Source organism: Erythrolamprus reginae, chromosome 1, assembly GCF_031021105.1.
Source record: "Erythrolamprus reginae isolate rEryReg1 chromosome 1, rEryReg1.hap1, whole genome shotgun sequence".
Classification (NCBI taxonomy): Eukaryota; Metazoa; Chordata; class Lepidosauria; order Squamata; family Dipsadidae; genus Erythrolamprus; species Erythrolamprus reginae.
The window spans coordinates 112,557,944-112,580,915 of NC_091950.1; the positions used below are offsets into that span (position 1 = coordinate 112,557,944).

A 22,972-nucleotide genomic window follows, 5' to 3' on the forward strand; every position below is an offset into this window, starting at 1 on the left:
AAGTTCTTCCTGCAACTTAGAATCCACTTGTTTTCATTGGTATGGTTAAGTCCCTCCCAATTCAACAAATGTGAACTGAAATATGAATTAGAACTAAAACAAAGTTATTAAGAGCAGATCCTAGCAGGCATACAGATGTCTCCACTTATCCTGTTTATTGCTATTGCAGCTGCACCAAAGGACCATAGCAGTTCTTTTACACAAGTGCAGAAGAACTTTTTAAAGAAGTAGGGGACTTTTTTTCACCTCTTTAAACCTGGAAAAACTAGGAAATCCATAGCCTGAACCCACTTAACTTAACTGGAATTGGTGATTCTGGCATTTTGTAAGCAAATGAGAATTTTCCTGAAATAATCAAAGGACATTTTGTTTGCAAGATTTTAGTCCACAGGCAAACTGCATTAGCTGGTGTCAATTCATCTTAACCAGCAGATACCTGAACTTTTTAAAGTACAGTGGACTGAAATGTCATTTGAGAAAATTGAACTGGACATTTTATTTCCAGAAGAAGCAGGTGGCAGATGTGCTTCACAGCCAGAGCTTAATGAGACCAAATTCAGCAGCCCGCAATTGGATTGGTACAAGTATGAACTTTATTCTTCAGTCTCTTTACCTAGTGGTAAGCACCTCACTTTATATTTTATTTTGGGGTGCCATCTTGTAACTAACAATAGAGCAATATGTAGAATTGAATATATAGTAGTTTTTGACCATCAACACAGTTAGTTACCAACATGGATATAAACTGGATATAAGATCATGGTTAAATAACTGCAGAATTTATATCTGATAACATTGGTTTTACTTGTTTTTAATAGGAAAGTGAACACAAGAACAGGGGGGGCACAATCTGAGGGTAGTTGGGGGAAAGATCAGAAGCAACGTTTATTTTATTGAAAGAGTAGTAGGTGCTTGGAACAAACTTCCAGCACACGTGGTTGGTAAATCCACAGTAACTGAATTTAAGCATGCCTGGGATAAACATATATCCATCCTAAGATAAAATACAGGAAATAGTATAAGGGCAGACTAGATGGACCATGAGGTCTTTTTCTATGTTTCTATGTTTCTATTTAAATAGTAACATTTTAAATATATATATAGGAACCATAGAAATCTTGCGGTCAATGAATGAAGCTGACCTGTATTTACTTAGAGCCTTTTCCATTATGCAATATTCAAGCTCTTTTAATTGGTGGATGGTGATTCATCCAAGTGTTGTTAACTCTGCCAATCAAAATATAATGTGCTTCTTTGGTAGTAAGTAGCTGGCCTCCATCTACAGAAGAGTGTTCTCAGGCACTTCTAAGAGGAAAGAAGGGAGCATGAGCTGATCATGTACAAAATAAGGTTGCTCACATTGCTGCTTTGCATATTTTCAAATGAGATGTCATTGCATCCATGTGTTTACGGCATAAGAGATATTCTTTTTTCTGCGATTATAAGTCTGGTCTTTGCATGTAACTGTATAATCTACTTCATGCATGCTCAGAAGTAATTCTCAATGAGTTCAGTAGATCATATGGTTGAATGTATAAAATTAACACTAAGGTCTTGCAAACCAAGGAAGGGATACTATAAGTCTTGCTAATTATAATGTTCCACCAATATTTATAGTTTAAACTCAGATCTTGACTAATCTATGTGATAATGAATGTCTTAATCTTGATGATACCACACAGCACTTTGTTTTGACACAGGTAGCCTGACTTTAATTTTAATGGCAAAAATACAGACATATACACACATACACGTATGTATGTGTTTATATGCATGTGTGTGCATATATGAATATATATGAGTCCTCGTAGAGGGGTGGCATATAAATTCAATAAATATATGCATACATAAATACATAAATACATACATACATACATACATACATACATACATACATACATACATATATATATATATATATATATATATATATATATATATATATTATGGTTGTTTTAGCAATTGCAACTAGATCTGAAAGCTAGTTGTTGCAGCAAAGAGTATTTTATCTATGGTGATGGCAACTTTGAACTAAATTGTTCTATCATATCTATCATACATTTTTCTTCTTAATTTGAGAATTTAAAATAAAGTTTACTGAATTGTCAGTAAACTTTAGAAGTCAGTAAACTTGAGAAGATTGAAGTGGATGAAACTTAAATACATGTGGGGTAGGGGAATCTATATAACTTGCCACAATATTATATTGCCTTCACATATTAGTAATTGAATTTGTTGTTCATAAGCTGCCTCACTCACTCATACCTCAATGAATTAGTCTCCACAATTTCCATCATGTTACAAATAAGAAGGAATAGAGAAAAGATACTTTTCAATAGAAAATGGAGAATTGAAAATATTATGCTCCCATTTTTACCCTGCTTGTAATTGTCGTGTTCAACATTGATATCAAAATTGTCATCTAAGACCAATTTTAAGGACTGTCTTGAAAATATGAATTGGAAGAAATCCTTTCTGAAGATTCATTGAAGTTAATACCCTGAAGGGTTCTTTTTTTAACTTGTGAAACCTCTTGGATCATCTTATTATGTATGGCTTGTTAGCTGTTTTGCAAAGCAAGATTAAATCCAAAACCCTATTAAATACGATGTTTAAAAATAAAAGCCTCAAAGGGAAATTCCTGTCTACAAGGAGGACTTTGTAAAATATCATACATTTTGTTTATGCTCATATATATATACAACTTCAAATTCTATTCAGTATTTTCAAGGCTCAGTGACTGAGAGAAACAAAATGGTTCATACTTGATTCAGTACTATATTGAGATTTTCTCTGCTGTAATAGGAAATTTATTTCGTGATGTATTTCATCTCACACCAGAGCTGGGTTCCTATCAGTTCGGACTGGTTCTATAGAAGCAGTAATAACTTGATGGCCTGGGTCACTGGAACAGGCAGCTACCGTGGCCTGCCACATCCATGAACCAGTTCTCTTGACTGGTTCCATAGGTGTCACCATCTTGTTTTTTTGCTTCTGTGCATGCACAGAAGTTTTGTTTTGGTACTGTGCATGCACATGCCCTTACAGCATATCCCTGAACAAACCGGTACCCACACTTGTCTCACATGATCCATAGAACATATCTGACTTAGGTTTGCATTTGATGTATAATCATTTGTTACCTGAGCAAGTACAAGCAAGTTAAACATATGATGCCTGAATGTAAGCAGTGTCATACAGTGATCCCCCGGGTATTGCGATCCCGATCATTGCGAAATGGCTATATGGCGATTTTTCAACCCGGAAGTCAAAACACCATCTGCGCATGCGCGCCCTTTTTTTCTATGGCCACGCATGCATAGATGGCGCCGGGCAGATCAGCTGCTGGGCGGCTTCCCTGGGTCTTCCCCCTCTTGCTGGCGGGAGGGCGAGCGGCGGGCATCAGCGAGGAGTTTCCCCACCGCCCATGCAAACTCCTCGCTGCTGCCGCGCCCGCCGCTTGTCTTGTCCGCCGCCTGCCTGCCCGCGCGCCCGCCGCTCGCCCGCCCTTCGCCCGCCCGCGAATTGGCTTCAGGACTCAGCTGGGAAGCGGCGCGAGCGAACGGCGTGGGCGGGCGAAGGGCGAGCGGCAGCGAGGAGTTTGCGTCGGCGGTGGGGAAACCCCAATCTTCGGCTCCTCGCTGCTGCGGCGGAAGTAAAAACACCATCTGCGCATGCGCAGATGGTGTTTTTACTTCCGCAGCGCTACTTCGTGAAAAACCGATCATTGCGAGGGGTCCTGGAACGGAACCCTCGCAATGATCGGGGGACCACTGTATTTACATCCAGAGGGCAAAAGAACTGTTATGTATCTCCTGATTGGATAAACCTTTCCCCTTAAGCTATTGGTTGTTGTTGGGGAGCTTTGTTTGGGCGGGATCGTTACTGCTCTGTGGTTGGTTGTTCTGTCAGTTAGTTGGGAGCATAAATAACCTGTCAAAGGGTTTTTTCTCTGTTCTGTTTACTGATTGTTAATAAACCATTGTTACTGCATCCTAGCCTCTTGGGCCTTTCTTCTGACATATCAAGAACTATCTCATAGGAATAAGAAACAATTCTAATGCATAATTAGCACCTGCTTATAAACAGAGCAAACAGTAGAAAGGCTGCAAGTTTCTCCAGTCAACCTGTGACTTGTTGTTAGGTCCTCTTCTCACTTCTTTGTTTTCTTTTTTGTCTCTTTAAATACAGGTAATCCTTGACCCATAGCCACATTTAAGCACAAAATTTCTGTTGCTAAGCAACAAATTTTGCCCCATTTTGCAAGCACAGTTCCTTAGTGAATTAATTGTTAAGTTAGTAGCATGGTTGTTAAGTGAATCTGGCTTCCCATTGACTTTGCTTGTTAGAAAGTCACAACAGATGATTGGCTGACTCTGACACACTGCAAACATCTTAAATACTGTTGGTTGCCAAACATCCAAATTTTGATTCTGTGACCATGAGGATGTCATGTGAAAACAGTCATAACTCATAGCTTTTTTATGACCATTGTAAAGAATCATTTAAACCTAACAGTAACAGTTCCTGTGACGTGGAAATAAATAAGTAGATCTAACCAATCTGACATTAGGAGAACCAATAGAAAGCATTAAAACATTTGAGTTTTTGGTATTATTTTATTTGATTTTACTTCAATTTAATGTAATTTAATTTTGTCAAGTACACATTTGTAATATACATAGATACAGTAGAGTCTTATTTATCCGAAATAAACGGGCGAACTGATAGTCTGATAGCCGAAAATGTCAGATAATTCAGAGGGTCTAAGAAAAGCCTTGAAATCACTATGATTTGCAAACATATTGAAGTTTTATTGCATTAATGTTACATTAACAACATTTTAATGGCACAGGACCAGATTATCTCTGAGACCGCCTTCAGCTGCACGAATTACAGTGACCGGTGAGGTTCCACAGAGTTGGCCTCCTTAGGGTCCCATCAACCAAACAATGTCGGTTGGCGGAACCTATGGGTAGAACCTTCTCTGTGGAAGCCCCGGCCGTCTGGAATCAACTCCCCCCAGAGATTCGCACTGCCCCTTCCCTCCTTGCCTTCCGAAAGAGCTTAAAAACTCATCTTTGCCACCAGGCTTGAGATTTTTAGATCTTCCCCTGACCACTGAATGCCTTAGTATGATTGCTGAATGTTTGGTTAATAAGTTAATTGTTTGGTTAATCTTCTCTTTTAATTGTAGTATTAATTGGATTACTGTACATTATTGTTCGGTTTTTATATATGCTGTGAGCCACCCCGAGTCCTCAGAGAGGGACGGCATACAAATCCAATTAAATAAATAAATAAATAAATAAATAAATAAATAAATAAATAAATAAATAAATAAATAAATAAATAAATAAATAAATAAATAAATAAATAAATAAATAAATAAAGTATAAACAGTTTAGTCCTCTCAAAATTTAAAGAAATCAGTGATCCTTTTCTGCTTTCCTGACGATTGCCAGTTCTTCGCAACCAAGTCTCGCCATCTTTCCGCCAAAATACATTTGTCAAGAATGATGAGGTACAACACTTAATGATTGTCATAGGGTACAAATAAGCAATCAGGAAACAATCAATATTAATATAAATCGTAAGGATACAAGCAACAAGTTAGAGTCATACAGTCATGAGGAGATAGGTGATAGGAATGATGAGAAGATTCATAGTAATAGTAATGCAGCCTTAATGAATAGTTTGACAGTGCTGAGGGAATTATTTGTTTAGCAGAGTGATGGCATTCAGGAAAAAACTGTTCTTGGTGTGCAGTGCTCTATAGCTCTATATGCTCTATATTATTTTAGGGATGTAGTATAAACCACTGTACATGTTTTCAACAGCAGCAAGTATATGTTCAATAAATATCTTTTCCTATCTTTGAAAAGTAAAGAAACACATGTGGAATTGCTGCTAAAATATTACTACATTCCACCCAAGAGCTCATCCAAGTAGCTTATTGTAACATGCTCTATTAACTCTCATTCCTAGGGTTCTGTCCAGATCACCTTTTATAAAGAATAATCCATAACATTTTGGTACTACTGAATTAACAATCACCATATCCATTAGCAGAAGGAAGGCTAATAAACCTGCCATATTTGGAATTTTTAGGGTCAAGTGTTGCAATTGCTACAATTTCAATTAATTTAAAAGATCCTTCTGTACTCTTAGCATATTTTTGTATCATTTATTAGACTTGGCTTTATCTATAAGTCCCTCTCTATAACGTAGGCTCTTTGCCAGAGATAATTGAAAGCTCACACAGAGATTTGACACGCTGAGTCACTGCCCTCTGCCCTCAAGGTTCCTGGCTTATGTACTCACATGGCAAAAATTAAATGGAAACTAATCTGGATATAGAAGTTCAGTATTTCCCAAGGGTATAGTACATCATGCCTGCTCTTCCTCCTTCTGATGAGCTATTTACTTTTAAGTTTTTAGTCTGATATACAAATCCTGGTCTATTTAAAGAGCAAATGTCCAGTGGTTTATAACTGTACAGAACAGGTTGGCATAGTTTGGTTAAGGCTGGCCCCCTTTCCTTCACAATATAATAGATAAAGATAAATTTTCTCAGAGCAAAAGATGACTGATATACACAATTTTCTAATTTCACCACACATCTACTGTACCCAAAAATGTACTGTACCCAAAAATGTTGTGTGTGACTAAAAACAGTAAATTGGTTGCTTCAGAGCAGATTCCCTGTTGCCTTTCCTATTATCTTTTCTATTGTTCTGTCAGCATGGATTTCTCTTGTATCTAGGTTTTACTAAATAGTATTTAAATGAATCAACAGAGTATTTTTGCAAAGCAGATGGTTCAGTGCTGATTCCAACCTGAGAATTTACCGATCTTGAGAATTACTCTTGCAAACAGAGATTGATGTACCGAGCCATAATTCTGAATGATGATCACTTTCCATCCCAATGATTTCCAGGCATTAAAATCTATTGAAAAAGAAATATTCCCTACTCTGTATAAAATTTTATCTATCTTTATTTTTTTATTTTTTATTTTATTAATAGAGTTGAAAGGGACCGTTAGGTCATCGAGTCCAACCCCCTGCCTGAGCAGGAAACCCTACAGCACCCCAGCCAAATGGAAGTCCAATCTCCTCTTGAAGGTGTCCAGAGTTGGGGAGTTCACCACCTCCCCTGGCAGGCAGTTCCATTGGTTGATCGCTCTGACCGTCAGGAAGTTCTTCCTTATTTCCAGGTTGAATCTCTCCTTGGTCAGCTTCCAACCATTGTTCCTCGTCCGGCCCTCTGGTGCCCTGGGGAATAAAGAGACCCCCTCCTCACCGTGGCAACCCCTCAAGTATCTGTAAACTGCTATCATGTCCCCTCTAGACCTTCTTTTTTCTAGGCTGTCCATGCCCAGTTCTCTCAATCTCTCTTCGTAAGTCTTGGTTTCGAGTCCCCTAATCATTTTGGTTGCTCTTTTTTGCACCTTCTCCAGAGTTTCGATGTCTTTTTTGTAGTGAGGTGACCAAAATTGGATGCAGTACTCCAGGTGGGGTCTGACCAGGGCATAGTAGAGTGGTATTAGTACTTCCCTGGTCTTGGAGCGTATTCCTCTGTTGATGCAGCTTAGGATTGAGTTGGCTTTTTTGGCTGCTGCTGACTCATGTTTAGTTGATTGTCCACCAAGACTCCAAGATCTCTTTCGCAGTCACTACTGCTGAGTGGGGTATCTCCCAGGCTGTATGTATGTCTAGGGTTCTTTTTGCCGAGGTGGAGGACTCTGCATTTGTCGGTGTTGAACCTCATTTTGTTGGTATGGGCCCACTGTGATAGTCTGTCTAGGTCTTCTTGTACTCTGAGCCTGTCCTCAAGGGTGTTGGCTACCCCCGCCAGCTTGGTGTCATCTGCAAATTTTATTAGTTCCCCTTTTATTCCCTCGTCCAGGTCATTGATGAAGATGTTAAAGAGTACAGGACCCAGGACAGAGCCCTGTGGTACTCCACTGTATACTTTTTTCCATGTGGATTTGGTGCCGTTGAGGACAACTCGTTGGGTGCGGTTGGTCAGCCAACTGTTTATCCATCTACATGTGTAGTAATCTACTCCATTTTTTTCTAGTTTGTGGATTAGGAGATTGTGGTCGACTTTATCGAAAGCCTTACTGAAGTCCAAGTATATGAGGTCCACTGAGTTGCGTTGGTCAATTGACTTGGTTATGGTGTTGAAAAATGATATGAGATTGGTTTGGCATGATTTGTTTCTGATGAATCCATGCTGGCTATTGGATATGATCTTGTTTGTTTCTAGGAAGTGGGTAAGTTGTTTTTTGATTATTTTCTCCAGTATTTTTCCAGGTATAGAGGTCAGACTGATTGGTCTGTAGTTACCTGGGTTGGTCTTTTTGCCTTTTTTGTGGATGGGGACTACGTCAGCTCGCTTCCAGTCTTCCGGTAGGTCTCCAGTGATCCAGGATATTTGGTAGATGAGGAGGAGTGGTTCCGCTATGGTGTCTGCCAATTCTTTTAGGACTTTGGGGTGAAGTCCGTCTGGCCCTGGTGATTTGTATTCGTTGAGTTCCCTCAGGTAGTCCCTCACTGTGCTTTTGTCTATGTTGAGTTTGGTTCTGGGGCAGTTTGTTGCAGTTAAATTGCAGATTGGTTGGAGGGAGGTTCCCTTTTGTGTGAAGACTGATGCAAAGTAGGCGTTGAGTAGCTGTGCTTGGTCATTGCTGTCTGTGATTTCTCTACCCTCTTCGTTTTTTAGTGTGACGATTGTTTCTTTGATTTTCTTCTTATTGTTGATGTGTTGGAAGAATCTTTTTTTGTTGTCTTTGACTTCCGCTGCAAGGTGTTGTTCATATTGTGCCTTTGCTGTTTTTATTTTTTGTTTGCAGGAACTGGCTGTTTGCTGATATTCCGCTTTGGTTATGAGTCCTTCTTTCCATTGTTTGTACTTAGCTTTTTTTCCTTTTATGTCATCTGCGAGGGCTTTGTTTAGCCATGCAGGTTTAGTTTTGGTTTTCCTGTTTTTCCTTTTCATGGGGATTGCGTTGTTTTGGGCGTCTATGATGCTGTTTTTTAGGATCACCCAGGCTTCCTGAGTGGTTTTTCCTTCTAAGAGTTCGTTCCAGGGGCATTGTTCAAGGTTTGCTCTGAGCTTGTTAAAGTCCGCTTTTCTGAAGTCTGGGACTGTAGTGGTGTTGGGTATAGTAGCTAGTGATTGCACTATGTTGAATTTGAGGATGACGTGGTCGCTCTCTCCCAGTTTCCCTTCTTCTTCTGTTCCCTCTATTGTTTCTTCCCTGTTTGTTAGTATTAGGTCTAATATAGCATTCCCTCTGGTTCCTGTTTCAACTTTTTGGGTTAGAAAGTTGTCAGCTAGACTGGAAAGAAATTTGGCAGACTTTCCGCTTGGTGCTGAGTTAGTTTTCCAGTTGATGTCTGGGTAGTTGAAGTCCCCCATTATTGCCGTGCTGTGTTTGTTGCATATGTCTGTTAGTTGGCATGTGAAGAGGTCGTCCATTCTGTCTGTTTGATTGGGTGGTCTGTAGTATACTCCAATTGTGGTGTTGCTCTTTTTTTCTTTTATGTTGACCCATATGATTTCTAGGGGGTTATCATCTTTGGTTGGATGTAGTTCTGTGGCAGTGTAGTGGTCTTTGATGTATAGTGCAACACCTCCTCCTTTCTTGTTTGACCTGTTCTTCTTGAAGAGGTTGTAACCCATTATCTGTGTGTTTCAGGCGTGTGTTTCGTCCCACCAGGTTTCTGTGATTCCAATTAGATCGTATTGGCCCTCGTGTATTAATAATTCCAGTTCATCTTGTTTGTTTCCCAAGCTTTGTGCGTTCGTGTACAGGCATTTTAGATGTTTGTGTTTGTTTGCAGGTAGAAATTTTTTATTCTCAGGTTTGTTTGTAGACTTGTCCCGTTCCCCTTCCTTGTTTTGTTCAGTGTTTTGTCGTATAGTTTGGTCACCCTCCCCTCTCAGAGCTAGTTTAAAGCCCTCCTGATGAGTTGGGCTAGTCGGTTGCCTAGGAGGTTCTTCCCCGCTCTAGTGAGGTGTAGCCCGTCGCTTCTTGGAGATAGTGCAGGCCATGGTCGAGGAAGCCGAAGTTCTTATGGCGACACCATCCTTTAAGCCAGTGATTTATCTGTGGGATTTTGCGTTCTCTGGCGGGGTGTCGTCCTCTAGTGGGGAGGATGGAAGAAAAAACAACCTGAGCACCTGTTTTTCTGATTGTGTTGCCCAAGTGGTCATAGTCTTTCATAATTTGGTTCATGTCTTTCCCTGTGTCATTGGTTCCCGCATGAATCACCAATAGTGGGTAGTAGTCCATGGGTTTGAGTATTTTGGTGAGGTTTTCAGTTATGTCAGAGATTTTAGCTCCAGGGAGGCAGCACACCTCTCTAGATTGGTTGTCTGGTCTGCAGATGGGAGGCTCAGTTCCCCTGAGGATTGAGTCTCCAATTACCAGTACTCTCCTTTTCTTTTTGGCTGGCTTGGGGTGAGGGAGGTTAGCTTCTGTTGTTGAGGCTTTTGGTGGAGTTGTGTTGTGCTTGGTTCTTGGTGGTTCTTTGTCAGATGTTTGCAGGTTTTCTTCTTCAAGAAACATTTGCAAATTAGGGGAAACGATGCTGGACAAGAGAGTTTGCATTCCAAACATGTTTTCCTTGGGAAAGCTCAACAGATGAGACTGCTCATGGGTCTGAAGTCTGACTGATCACTAGACATATGTTGGGAAAGACATTTTCATTTTGTTGGTTGTCTCTGGAAGTGAATGACTTGTTTGTTGTAGGACTGGATTACGGACAGACTGCCTATACCAGTGAAGGCAAACCTTTGTTTTCCTTGGGTGCTGAAAGATCGTGCACATGTGCTATCTTGCATGCACGAGTGCTCACACCTATAATTCAATGCCTGGGGAGGGTGAAAACAGCAACCCTTTCCCTACGGAGGCCCTCTGGAGGCCGGAAATGGCTTGTTTCCCAACTTCTGGTGGTCCAGTAGGCTTGTGTTTCACCCTCCCCAGGCTCCAAAGCCTTCCCTGAAGCTGGAGAAGGGTAAAAACACCCTCTCCCATCACCCCGGAGGCTCTATGGAAGCCAAAAATGCCATCTCGGAGTCTATGTGCGAGCCAAAAATCAGCTGGCTGGCACATATATGTATGTTGGACCTATACTAGGGCAACGGCTTGTGTGCCAGCAGATATGGCTCCATGTGCCACCTGTGGCACCCATGCCATAGGTTTGCCATCACTGATCTATACCCATATAGATTGCCTAAAAATGCCTTACTCTTTGGAATTTTAATAAATGAAGTTAGACCTAGTACTAGGGACAGAGCTTTTATTTGGGTGATGCCTTCTTTTGAGGCTGTCTTCTGCTGAAAATGAAGGTGGCTTCACCCATTTCCTATTTCTTTTCATCTTAATTAATTCATTGCTTTGTTTCCCTTTGTACCTGGCAATTGTGAAAGGTTGCAATCAAGTTCATTTGTCTTTTTTAATGGGACTTTGTACACTAGGATCAGAAAGGTAAAGATGCCCCAAAAAGGAATGCACGAATAATCAAATGGTAAGACAAATAAACACTTGGAAGGATTCACATAATTGGGTCTTTTTTTTTTTTCAATATTACTTATCTCTTTTATTTATAATTTACATTTTATTTCCTTTGGGGAAGATAGCTTGGAACAAATTGTTTTTGCTTTACAAAAAAATCAGTGTAGGAAGCAGGGTGTTATAAATAAAGAGGAGTCTAAAAAGTCTAAATATTTTTTTTAAAAAGAGAATTTGGCTGCCTGTTCGTCTCCACTGGCAAGTGTGAACAATGCTGATTTACTTAAAAGTCCAATCTGTCTGACATCATAGAGCCTAAAAGTAGACATTTACACAAATGTTGTTAATTAGGCTTGTATTTATCGTGTTTACTTTTTTTCTGCACCCTCCTCAAACTCTCCACAAGAAAGAGTTAGATAATAAGGACAAATGCCTTTACAGATAACACATTTCTCAGCCTCTGTATTTTGTGATTTAAGCAGACTAGAAACTGACTTTAACAAGGTGGGGTTGAAAAAGATTGTCATACATAAGTAATCATTTCATGTGTGTTTTTTTCTTCTACATTAACTTGTGTCAGGAGAAGAAGACAAATTAAAAATATAGGAATAAAAATAGCATTATTAAAATTAAGGCACCTTTGTGCTAATGATTCTTAAGAATCCATTTTAAGATCTGTACAATTTGATGATCAAAACAAGAGTCACAGGTAAATGTGGCAGCAAAGTCTACAGATGACACTAAACGACTGGGCTATGCAAAACTGTGGAAGGCTGCTTTGATTTCTCAATACTTTAGCCAAGAGATTCACAAGTTGAAGCAGGGAATTATGTAATTCAAAGCTGGATATGTGCCTTGCAAGCTTGATGGCTTTTCTGACACTTTTAGGGTGGTTAAAGTAATGAAATTTAATTTCCATGTATGCAGATATTGAGTCTGATTGGATTCATCACACCGATATGAGAATAGCAATAGCACTTAGACTTATATACCACTTCACAGTGCTTTTACAGCCCTCTCTAAGCAGTTTGCAGAGTCACATATTGCCCCCAATAATCTGGGTCCTCATTTTACCAAGCTTGGAAGGATGGAAGGCTGAGTGAACTTTGAGTGGGTGGGTATCAAATAGCTAAACTGCAGGCAACCAGCAGGCAGCAGAAGTAGCTGGCAGTACTGCATTTTAATCACTGCATCATCACAGTTCACCGCCACAGCCCATGAAGGTAGTCATTCAGTTTTATTATACTGTATATTTCATTTAATATGGAGTGGCAGGCCTACACTGCTTTAGGCTTCTCCTGCTCTTCATTTCCACATCAAATCACAAACCCTCATTTTTATTAAAAAAATAAAAGAAAAAGATTGCAGTGTCCATGGACCAGCACTGACAGAATCAATTCCGTGATGTCATTGTGACATCCCCAGTGGTTTGTTACCGGTTGGGATGAACCGGTCCAAATTGGAAGGAATCCACCTCTGCCACAGATATAGGTACAGTGTTCCCTCGATTTTCGCAAGTTCGAACTTCATGAAAGGTCTATACCACAGTTTTTCAAAAATATTAATTAAAAAATACTTTGCAGGTTTTTTCCCTATACCACGGTTTTTCCCGCCCGATGATGTCATATGTCATCGCCAAACTTTCATCCGCCTTTAATAAATATATATTTTAATAAAGTTTAATAAATAAACATGGTGAGTAAGAATCTAAATGGTTGCTAAGGGAATAGGAAATTGTAATTTAGGGGTTTAAAGTGTTAAGGGAAGGCTTGTGATAGCCAAAAATAGTGTATTTACTTCCGCATCTCTACTTCGCGGAAATTCGACTTTCGCAGACAATCTCAGAACGCATCCCCGGCAAAAATCGAGGGAACACTGTAGTTCTCAACTTACATGCCCAAAATGTCCATTGCTAGGTGAGGTGGTTATTGAGTTTTGCGCTGTTTTATGATCTTTCTTTGCAATAGTTAAGTGAATTTTTGCAACTGCTAAATTATTAAACACAATTGTTGTGAATCTGACTCCTCTTGTTAGAAGGTCACAAAAAATGATCATGTGGCCCCAAGATACTGTAACTGTCATACTTATGTGCCAGTTACCAAGCAGTTACCAAGCAGTTACCAATTTTGATTGCGTAACCATGGGGTTGCTACAACAGCCATAAGTTGAAAAATGATCATAAGTCACTTTTTTCAGTACTGTTGTAACTTTGAATTGTGATTAACTAAATGGTTGTAAGTTGAGGACCACTTATATCTTTGGCTAGATAAAGCTGTTGAAAAATTCCTTTCCTCAAATCAAACAAGGAAAATTTTTAAAATAGTCTCTCAAGGTCCCAGTTGACAGGTATTTGAACATGGTGTGACAATGATGTATTTATAGCTTTAAGAAATAAAAGGGCTGCCAAGCTAGGTCAAGCCAGGCCAGGCCAGGCCAGGCACTTAAAAGACTTGGAAACATTCTAAAATGAAAAGATATGATTCCCGCCATAAAGCTGTAAGCAACGCAAAGCTTCCATGGATCTCACCAATGGGAAAGCCACACTCATTGTAAAAATGCCAGAAGACAATTGGGAACAACATGTAGATGGACTATAATAGATTATACAATTTCCTCATGTTTTCTTCCCCACCATTCCCACACTCAAAGAGTATACAGTGTTACCTCGATTTTCGCGGGTTCGAACTTCGCGAATAGCCTATACCACGGTTTTTCAAAAAAATATTAATTAAAAAATACTTCACAGTTTTTTTCCTATACCACAGTTTTTCCCACCCGATGACGTCATGTCATTGTCAAACTAATAATTTTTGCAAATAAATAACAAAAAAATAATTATTATTAATAAATAATTATGTTTATAAATATCAGGATCACTAAGTGTCTTATTCAATTGTGAGTACCAGTAATAATGATGAGTAAATGATTGTTAAGGGAATGGGAAATGGTAATTTAGGGGTTTAAAGTGTTAAGGGATGGCTTGTGATACTGTCCATAGCCAAAAATGGTGTATTTACTTCCGCGTCTCTACTTCACGGAAATTTGACTTTCGCGGGTGGTCTCGGAACGCATCCCCGCGGAATTTGAGGGAACACTGTATTTTGAAAAATTCACAGTCTCTATCATGGTCTCAGAATAAAGGATATTCTAACAAAAAACAGAGAAATGTATTTTTTTATATACAAAAGCCGTACAGCATTTTTGAAATAAAATAAAATACATTCTGAAGTATATTTTGATTCAAAGCTTTTGTCCAATTCAAAAACCTTTCCCTAGCAATTTTCAAATATACTTGTACATTTAAGGTATTTTCTTTGAAATTACCTAATGTCCCCTTAATTTCGAATAGAATAGAACAGAACAGAATAGAATAGAATTCTTTATGGGCCAAACGTGATTGGATACACAAGGAATTTGTCATTGGTGCAAATGCTCTCAGTGTACCTAAAAGAAAAAATACAAAGAAATCATGAGGTACAACACTTAATGATTATGCACCCCACTCCAATTAACTAAACCACTAAGTATATCAGTAAGAAAAAGAATTAGTATATTTGTAAGAATACTCCAATTCTTTTTCTACCTTTTTCAGAGTTGTAGAATTTTCTAGTTTTATGCCACCACACACTCAGATAATATTTTCATTGAGGTCTTTATCATATCAAATTTATAGAGTGGTAATTTGTACAAATAAAATATTAGATAAGTAATGATAAAAAATAACAAAAGAAGACAATAGGACAAGGACGGTAGGCAACGTGGTGCGCTTATGCACGCCCCTTACATCACCTCTTAGAAAGGGGGAGAGGTCAATTGTAGATAGTCTAAGGTTAAAGGTTTGGGGGTTAGGAGTAGAAACCACAGAATCAGGTAGTGCATTCCAAGCGTTGATTACTCTGTTGTTGAAGTTGTATTTTTTGCAGTCAAGTTTGGAGCGGTTGACATTTATTTTAAATCGATTTCGTGCTCTTGTGTTGTTGCGCTTGAAGGTGAAGTAGTTAACAGGAAGGACATGATTTTATGAACTATAATTAAGTCAGAACAGAGATGACGGAGTTATAAGTTGTCTAAACCAAGAATTTCAAGTCTGGCGGAGTAAGGTATTTTGTTGTGAGAAAGAGGAATGAAGGACTCTTCTTGTGAAATATTTCTGGACTCTTTCAATTGTGTTGATGTCAGATATGCAATGTGGGTTCCATACAGGTGAGCTGTATTCTAGGATTGGTCTGACAAATGTTTTGTAAGGTCTTGTTAACAGTTCAAAATTACCAGAGAAGAAGCTGAGAAGGATTAGGTTAGCAACTCTTAAAGCCTTTTTGGCAATGTTGTTGCAGTGGGCTCTAGGACTTAGGTCACTGGATATGAGTACTCCAAGGTCTTTGAAAGATTGAGGTTCAATCTTTCAATAAGTTCAATTCCTCCAAGTTTATATTTAGTATTCTGATTCTTTTTACCAATATGTAAGGCAGAGCATTTAGTGGTGGAGATTTGAAGTTGCCAGGTTTTAGACTATTCTGCTACGTGGTCAAAGTCTTTTTGAAGGGTAGCAGTATTGTCGGTGGTATTAAATAGTTTGACATCATCTGCAAAGAGAACACAATTGCTAGTGATGCAATTGCAAAGATCGTTTATGTATAGTATGAATAGTGTTGGTCCTAAAACACTACCTTGAGGGACACCACTGTTAACAGGAACAGGAAGAGAAGTGGCACTTCCTATTTTGACCACTTGTTGTCTGTTAGATAGGAATGCTGTTAACCAATTGTGTAGTAGTCCAGAGATGCTGTAGTATTTGAGTTTCAGAAGAAGTTTGTCGTGGACAACTGAGTCAAAGGCTTTGCAAAAGTCGATATAGATAGCATCAATTGGATTACCTTGGTCAAGTTGAGTGGTCCAAATGTTTTTACAGTGTAAGAGTTGTAGATTACAGGATAATTTTTTTCTGAAACCAAATTGTTTATTGGAAAGTATTTTTTTTTATTTTGTCTAATACACAATGAGGGTTTTAGTGGGTATATATCTATATACACATAGTAAAATACATGCTGAAGGTTATAGAGGAAATACTCATAGTAAAATATATCTAAGAAAGAATAGAAAAGAAGATATAGTAATAGAACATATCAATGAAAGAATAGAAGAAGAGATATAGGAATAGAAGAAAGATATAGGAGATATAGGAGAGCAATAGGACAGGGGATAGAAGGCACTCTAGTGCACTTGTACTTATTAGCTTCAAGGTAGAGTGTAACTGGTTTATGATTGATTCCATAACTTTGCAGGTGATACAACACAAAGAGATATGTCTGTAATTTTCAACATTGCTTGGATCTCTTTTTTTGAAGATAGGAATGATTGTGGCAAGTGACCATAGTGTGGGTAGGGAGCTAGTACTGAAAGATTTATTAAAATTATGCTCAGAGGTTCAAATTTCTTTCATAATTTTCATATACTGTTGTCCAAAGAATGCATCAGGGTGCAAGTTACACAATTCACTATTTTACAACCCAGAAATAAGTATGCACAATCCTTTTTAGCCATGTACCAGATTCATTCATTCATTCATTCATTCATTCATTCATTCATTCATTCATTCACTCACTCACCCATCCATCCATTCAATTTATATCCCTCTCATCTCATATTTAAGTGACTGGGAATTTTACAAAACAAATTATATATATATGTCATATGTTTTTTTGTTTTTTGTTTTTTTGCTGAATTTGAAAATTAAGGGAGACTAGGATAGATCTATTTCGGCCTTATTTTGGCCTCATCAGCTAGCCATACCCACTGGGACTTGAACCTGTAACCTTTGCCTTGTAAGGCAGAGAATTATCCTCTAGGCTACAGTATCCAATACCTTCAGCTCTGTACCAGGGAAGGGTTACATTTTGTGTCGAATCACCCTGGTATATTGAAGGAACATCACATCTCCTTTTTTGCCTCTCGGCCCAACCCAGGGCCATTTCCAAGGCAGTTAATTTTTTTTATTGATAGCCAACAATTCTATCTGTATGTGTCACATGTTTAAGCTGAATTTGAAAATTAAGGGAGACTAGGATAGATCTATTTCGGCCTTATTTTGGCCTCATCAGCTAGCCATTGGGACTTGAACCTGCAACCTTTGCCTTGTAAGGCAGAGAATTATCCTCTAGGCTACAGTATCCAATCCCTTAAGCTCTGTACCAGGGAAGGGTTACATTTTGTGTCGAATCACCCTGGTATATTGAAGGAATATCACAGCTCATTTTTTGCCTCTCGGCCCAACCCAGGGCCATTTCCAAGGCAGTTAATTTTTTTATTGATAGCCGACAATTCTATCTGTATGTGTCACATGTTTAAGCTGAATTTGAAAATTAAGGGAGACTAGGATAGATCTATTTCGGCCTTATTTTGGCCTCATCAGCTAGCCATACCCACTGGGACTTGAACCTGCAACCTTTGCCTTGTAAGGCAGAGAATTATCCTCTAGGCTACAGTATCCAATCCCTTCAGCTCTGTACCAGGGAAGGGTTACATATATATATATATATACTGTATAATTGTATAATTGTATAATTATATATATATGTATAATTATATATACAATATAAAAATAAAAATAAAACATATAGCAGCAAAGAACAATCCTATCTAGTTAACTATTCATGCAGCCAGAAAAAGATGCTCAGCCTCATGAAAGGTCAATAGAGATGGGGGCCAACATAGGGGGCCATGATACCTACATTTCACACTCTAATCAAAGACATAAGGCCCACCCTCCAAAACAAAGAATTTTTTGTTTGTTTGCAATAGAAGAGAAGATCAAGAGCGCTCAGGATTATCTGTGGTGCCCCCCCCCCCAGTTAAGGAAAAACCCTTTATGTTTAGGTTTGAACCTTGTACAGCCTTCTCTGTTTAAAACTCATTGTCAAGAGGTTTGGAGCATTTAAGAGAGAAATTTTTACATCTGCTCTCTTGATTTATGGAATTTTTCACTTAGAGGTCTTAATAACATTTCTGAGGAACCATAAAAATACCTTGGTAGCATAAGATAACTAACAATATAAAGGGCTATCCTTCTTGATATAACACAGGCAGTTTTGATAGCAAGCTATGTTAATTTCCATGACAAAAGGCACTGCTCCTGCTTTTTGACAGAAAAATTCCAATGCTTAAGGAATAAACAGCATGATGTCCCTTTTAAGGTAGAGTTTTTATCTGTTTTCAAGAAATTGTGTTATTGTCAGCTCTTCTGGAGAAAGGGCCCCCCGGGGGTGACTAAATGGAGATCAAGTATATAATAAAATAATAAAGTTGGCATAAACTATTTTTTTTTAAAAAAAAGTTCAGTGTGATAGCAAATCCACAAATTGCTTACTTCTAATTAATTCAATTTAATTCAATTCAATTTATTATATTTGTATGCCGCCCTTCTCTGAAGACTCGGGGCAGCTCACAGAATATATGTAAAACAAAGCATAGAGAACACATCTAATATATTTTTAAAAGTACGACTAAAAACCCTATATAATACTCAATCAGACAGTCTAATCACACCAAGCATCACATTTATTGATCAGAGGGGTAGGGTCTAATTGCCTGAAGCCTGGCGGTATAGGTGACTCTTAAGACTCTTGCGGAAGGCAAGGAGGGTGGGGGCAGTATGAGTCTCTGGGGGAAGCTGATTCCAGAGGCCTGGGGCCCCCACAGAGAAGGCTCTTCCCCTAGGCCCCACCAAATGACATTGTCTGGTTGACAGGACCTGGAGAAGGCCAACTCTGTGGGACCTAACTGGCCTCAGGGATTTATGCGACAGAAGGCAGTCACGTAAGTAATGTGGTCCGATGCCAAGTCATTAAAAGTTCTCTATCATGTCATCGTTAACATTTGAAAAACTAGACTTTGTTCATAACTGTCAAATTATGTATTAATTTCTTTAAAACAAGTTTCTACTCCCGATTCATGTTTTTATCTCCAGGTCCACACAGCAAAGTAAATGTAATTTCTATTCAGACCCCCTTTTAACACTGCACTTAGAACATTCATAGAGTTTAATGTAAATGGGCAAAGACTATTTCTCATTAATAAACCACACATATGCAATAGGCACACGTAATATCTGTAATGCTCTTTCCTTAACTGAAGTTGTTCTTTGTTGTTTTCAGACACATCTATGCATTAGTCATACAAACATCTTTGTTTTAAAAAATCTAACATAACACACACTTATTTTGATCTATAATGGTATATTAATGAACTGTTTGGAGTAATTTAAATATAGTAGTCTGTATTTCATAAGAGAGTTTCCAAAAGTGGAAGATATTTCTCCTCTTCTTTTTTCCTCTTTCTCCCTGGGGCTCACTAAAAACTCATCCAAGCATACACAGATATACAGGGACAAAATGTCAAGTTGTAAATAATGACAGGAAGTATTTTCAAAGAATGTATACACTTTATTTGTAGGCTTCAAAGATTCTTTAAATGGATGTTGGATGCAAATTTCTGTTTATTACATTTTTCCTTTGTTTGGGAGTAAGTTGTCCTTGTCCTTCAGATATATTTATCTGAATGTATTTTAGTCTCTTCTTCTTTTTGCTACTATCAAAAGAACACAGTGTTCAAAAAAACTGCATAAAAAGGAAGCAGTGAAATGCCAAAGGAAGTCAGATACTATCCTATTTCCATAGTTTCCTAGATAATATGCCAGCATACCCAATACATAGCAAATTCATGTTCTTTTTTGCTTTTGACAATTTCCTTTTTATTTAACTGTTCACTTTCTTTGGTTATATCCCCAATATATTTATTTGTTAGTGAGATTTTGATCTGCTTTTTCTTTTAGGAGGTCAAGGTACATTATGCAGCAACTCTCTCTCCTAATGCATGTTATCTTTCTCCTACTTATCCATCCACATTTTATTTTGTCTGAAATCCGGCAGAAACAAAGTATTCTGTATAGAATGCCTGAAATGTGACAGTTCTGTATTTCAGGCAAAATATTTTCCCAATTTTCTACCCCTCAGGTAGAGGATAATCAGAACTATAGAAAAAAACAAGTGCTGCCAACATGCCTTCCATTGAGGACCTGTATACTGCACCAATCAAATAGAAGGCTGTGAAAATATTTACTGACCCCTTGCATCTTGGACATAACTGTTGACTGTTTCAACTCCTATCCTCAAAACATCGCTATAGAGCACTGCGTACCAAGGCAACTAGACACAAGAACAGTTTTTTTCCCAAACGCCATCACCTGCTAAACGAATAATCCCCTCAACACTGTCAAACTATTCACTAAGTCTGCACTACTATTATTACTATTTTTTTCTTCATCATTCTTATCACCTATCTTCTCCCATTTATGACTGTATGACTGTAACTTGTTGCTTGTATCCTTAAGATTGCTATTAATATTTATTATTTCCTGATTGCTTATTTTACCCCTATGATAGCTGTGGATTGAAGATTACCCAATTTGTAGACCATTCCCAGTGTGATGGAAGGACAGATGGTGTTGTCCTTGAGAGGGAAAACTCACAGCCACTCCGTCTTGTGGGGACAGTCTGTTGACACCCATCCAGATCCTCATAGCCTCTAGGAATCGACACATCACCTCCACTGCTCCTGTCATATATCTGTGTCTGTTGGATTTGGGCCTATTTGGAATGGACATACAATGGCATCAAGTGCATTATTAAAATTAAGTTCTGTAAGATTTTGGAGCTCCACTTCAGAGTGGCTGATGGACTATATGCTTTCATTGAAAGCTTCCATTTATTTTTCTTTCAATTTCTTTTTACATCTTGCATATTTTAAACTATTATTTCTATTCATTAACAAAAGACAATATGGGTAGTAAATGATTTTTTTTTTAGAATTTCCATAAATGTCTGCCACATGTAAACAAACTTCAATAAATTGCTTGTTTACACTACTTAGAATAGCCCTTCTGGACCATCTTTCTTTTGTTTAGCCTCTGTTTGCTTTTTTAATCCTCCCATTCTATATTTATCTAATGTGGACTAAATTCTTCAAGGCAAAGACAATTCTCTAAAAAGTACTATAAAAATGTCATGCACAACATGAAAATGGCTACTATAAATACGTTTCAAATAAATTAGAACAGATTCCACTATTGTAGTTGGATACATTGCTGAGTTTATAACAAAGGCATAGGCAACAGCTAAAATATTTATCGGTATTTGCTGTTGTAGAACAAACTGCTTGTAAGAGATTACACTCTATTTCTCCACCACATAAAATCCTTTCAATTTCCTTTCAATTTCAGACTTGATAGCTATGATTTTATCAGGTTAGAGATGAAACAACAGCAAAGATGAAGCCATTTTTCCTCACATGTAAGGATTTCTATATAAGTATATACATCTGGAAATCTCATTTTGAAGTGAGTTGAAGTGTCATTTCAAGAATAAAATCACTTTTCTATAATCATACTGCTACTTTTGGTAGTTTGAGGAAAAGTGCTGACCATAATATTTACTCTAAGAGAACTTCAAAGTGATGGAATGGTTTAGTATATATTAGTGCATTGTATAGTATTGCATAGTATTAGCATATTAATATGATGTATTAGTATTATCATATTAATGTATTGTATGATATTGTACACTATTTGTATAATGCATAATATTGTGAATTGTGTATTTCTTCAGCTGTACTTTAGCTTCAGTTGTTACCATTATCATTTTCATCATCATTTTCTCAGCAGATAAAAGCACTTTGGTGACATTGAATGGGCCTAAAAATTAAACATTAAGCCAAATTAGGTATATGGGGGGAAAAATCCAAGAATAACATAACGGCAAATTCTCCCCTAGTTATGATTACAAAACTTGAATGAACATATTCACCTGACCATCAAAAGTGGAGCTTAGCTTGAACCAGTGACAATGATGAAGATGATGTTAGATTTATATCCATATTTGTCCATGAAGTCATGGTGGCTTCATTTATTCCCATAGCAACTGTTTCAGATAGGTTAGAGAAAATAACTAGCCTAGTATCAAACAATACATTTCCATATTTGAGGATAGCCTTTAATCAACATCTCACTCACTAGATAGCTTTTTCAATTGCATGAAAATGACAGAGATGATATGTCAGGCCTGAATGATTCAAAGTGATTGTAAGAGGATAGACAATAAGGGATGTAAAGAGACAGCACTGAGTGGATCTTTTTAGAATAGAATTCTTTAGAATTAAATGGAATTCTTTATTGGCCAAGTGTGATTGGACATGGAAAGAATTTGTCTTTGGTGCATATGTTCTCAGTGTACATAAAATAAAATATATCTTTGGACGATTCCTTCATGTGAATATACAAAGGAGACAAGAAAAAAAAAGAATGAAATCCAAGATATGAATCAAATACCCTGTGAGGTAGTTTGATTCCTTTGATTACGACACAAAACAGGATTGAGGTCTTTATGCTAACTTTTCC

At 37.9% G+C, this 22,972-nt stretch overlaps 1 protein-coding gene across 2 annotated transcripts in view; it reads left to right on the forward strand.

Moving 5' to 3' along the window:
• The first annotated feature begins 384 nt into the window (after positions 1 to 384).
• ANO3 (anoctamin 3) overlaps positions 385 to 22,972 on the forward strand; it is a 292,176-nt gene continuing 269,588 nt past the window's right edge. For both annotated transcript variants that reach the window (XM_070761935.1, XM_070761933.1), the window contains exon 1: positions 385 to 619. In XM_070761935.1, the coding sequence (XP_070618036.1) occupies positions 466 to 619 (154 nt within the window). In that variant the 5' untranslated portion in view covers positions 385 to 465. The remainder of the gene's footprint in view (positions 620 to 22,972) is intronic.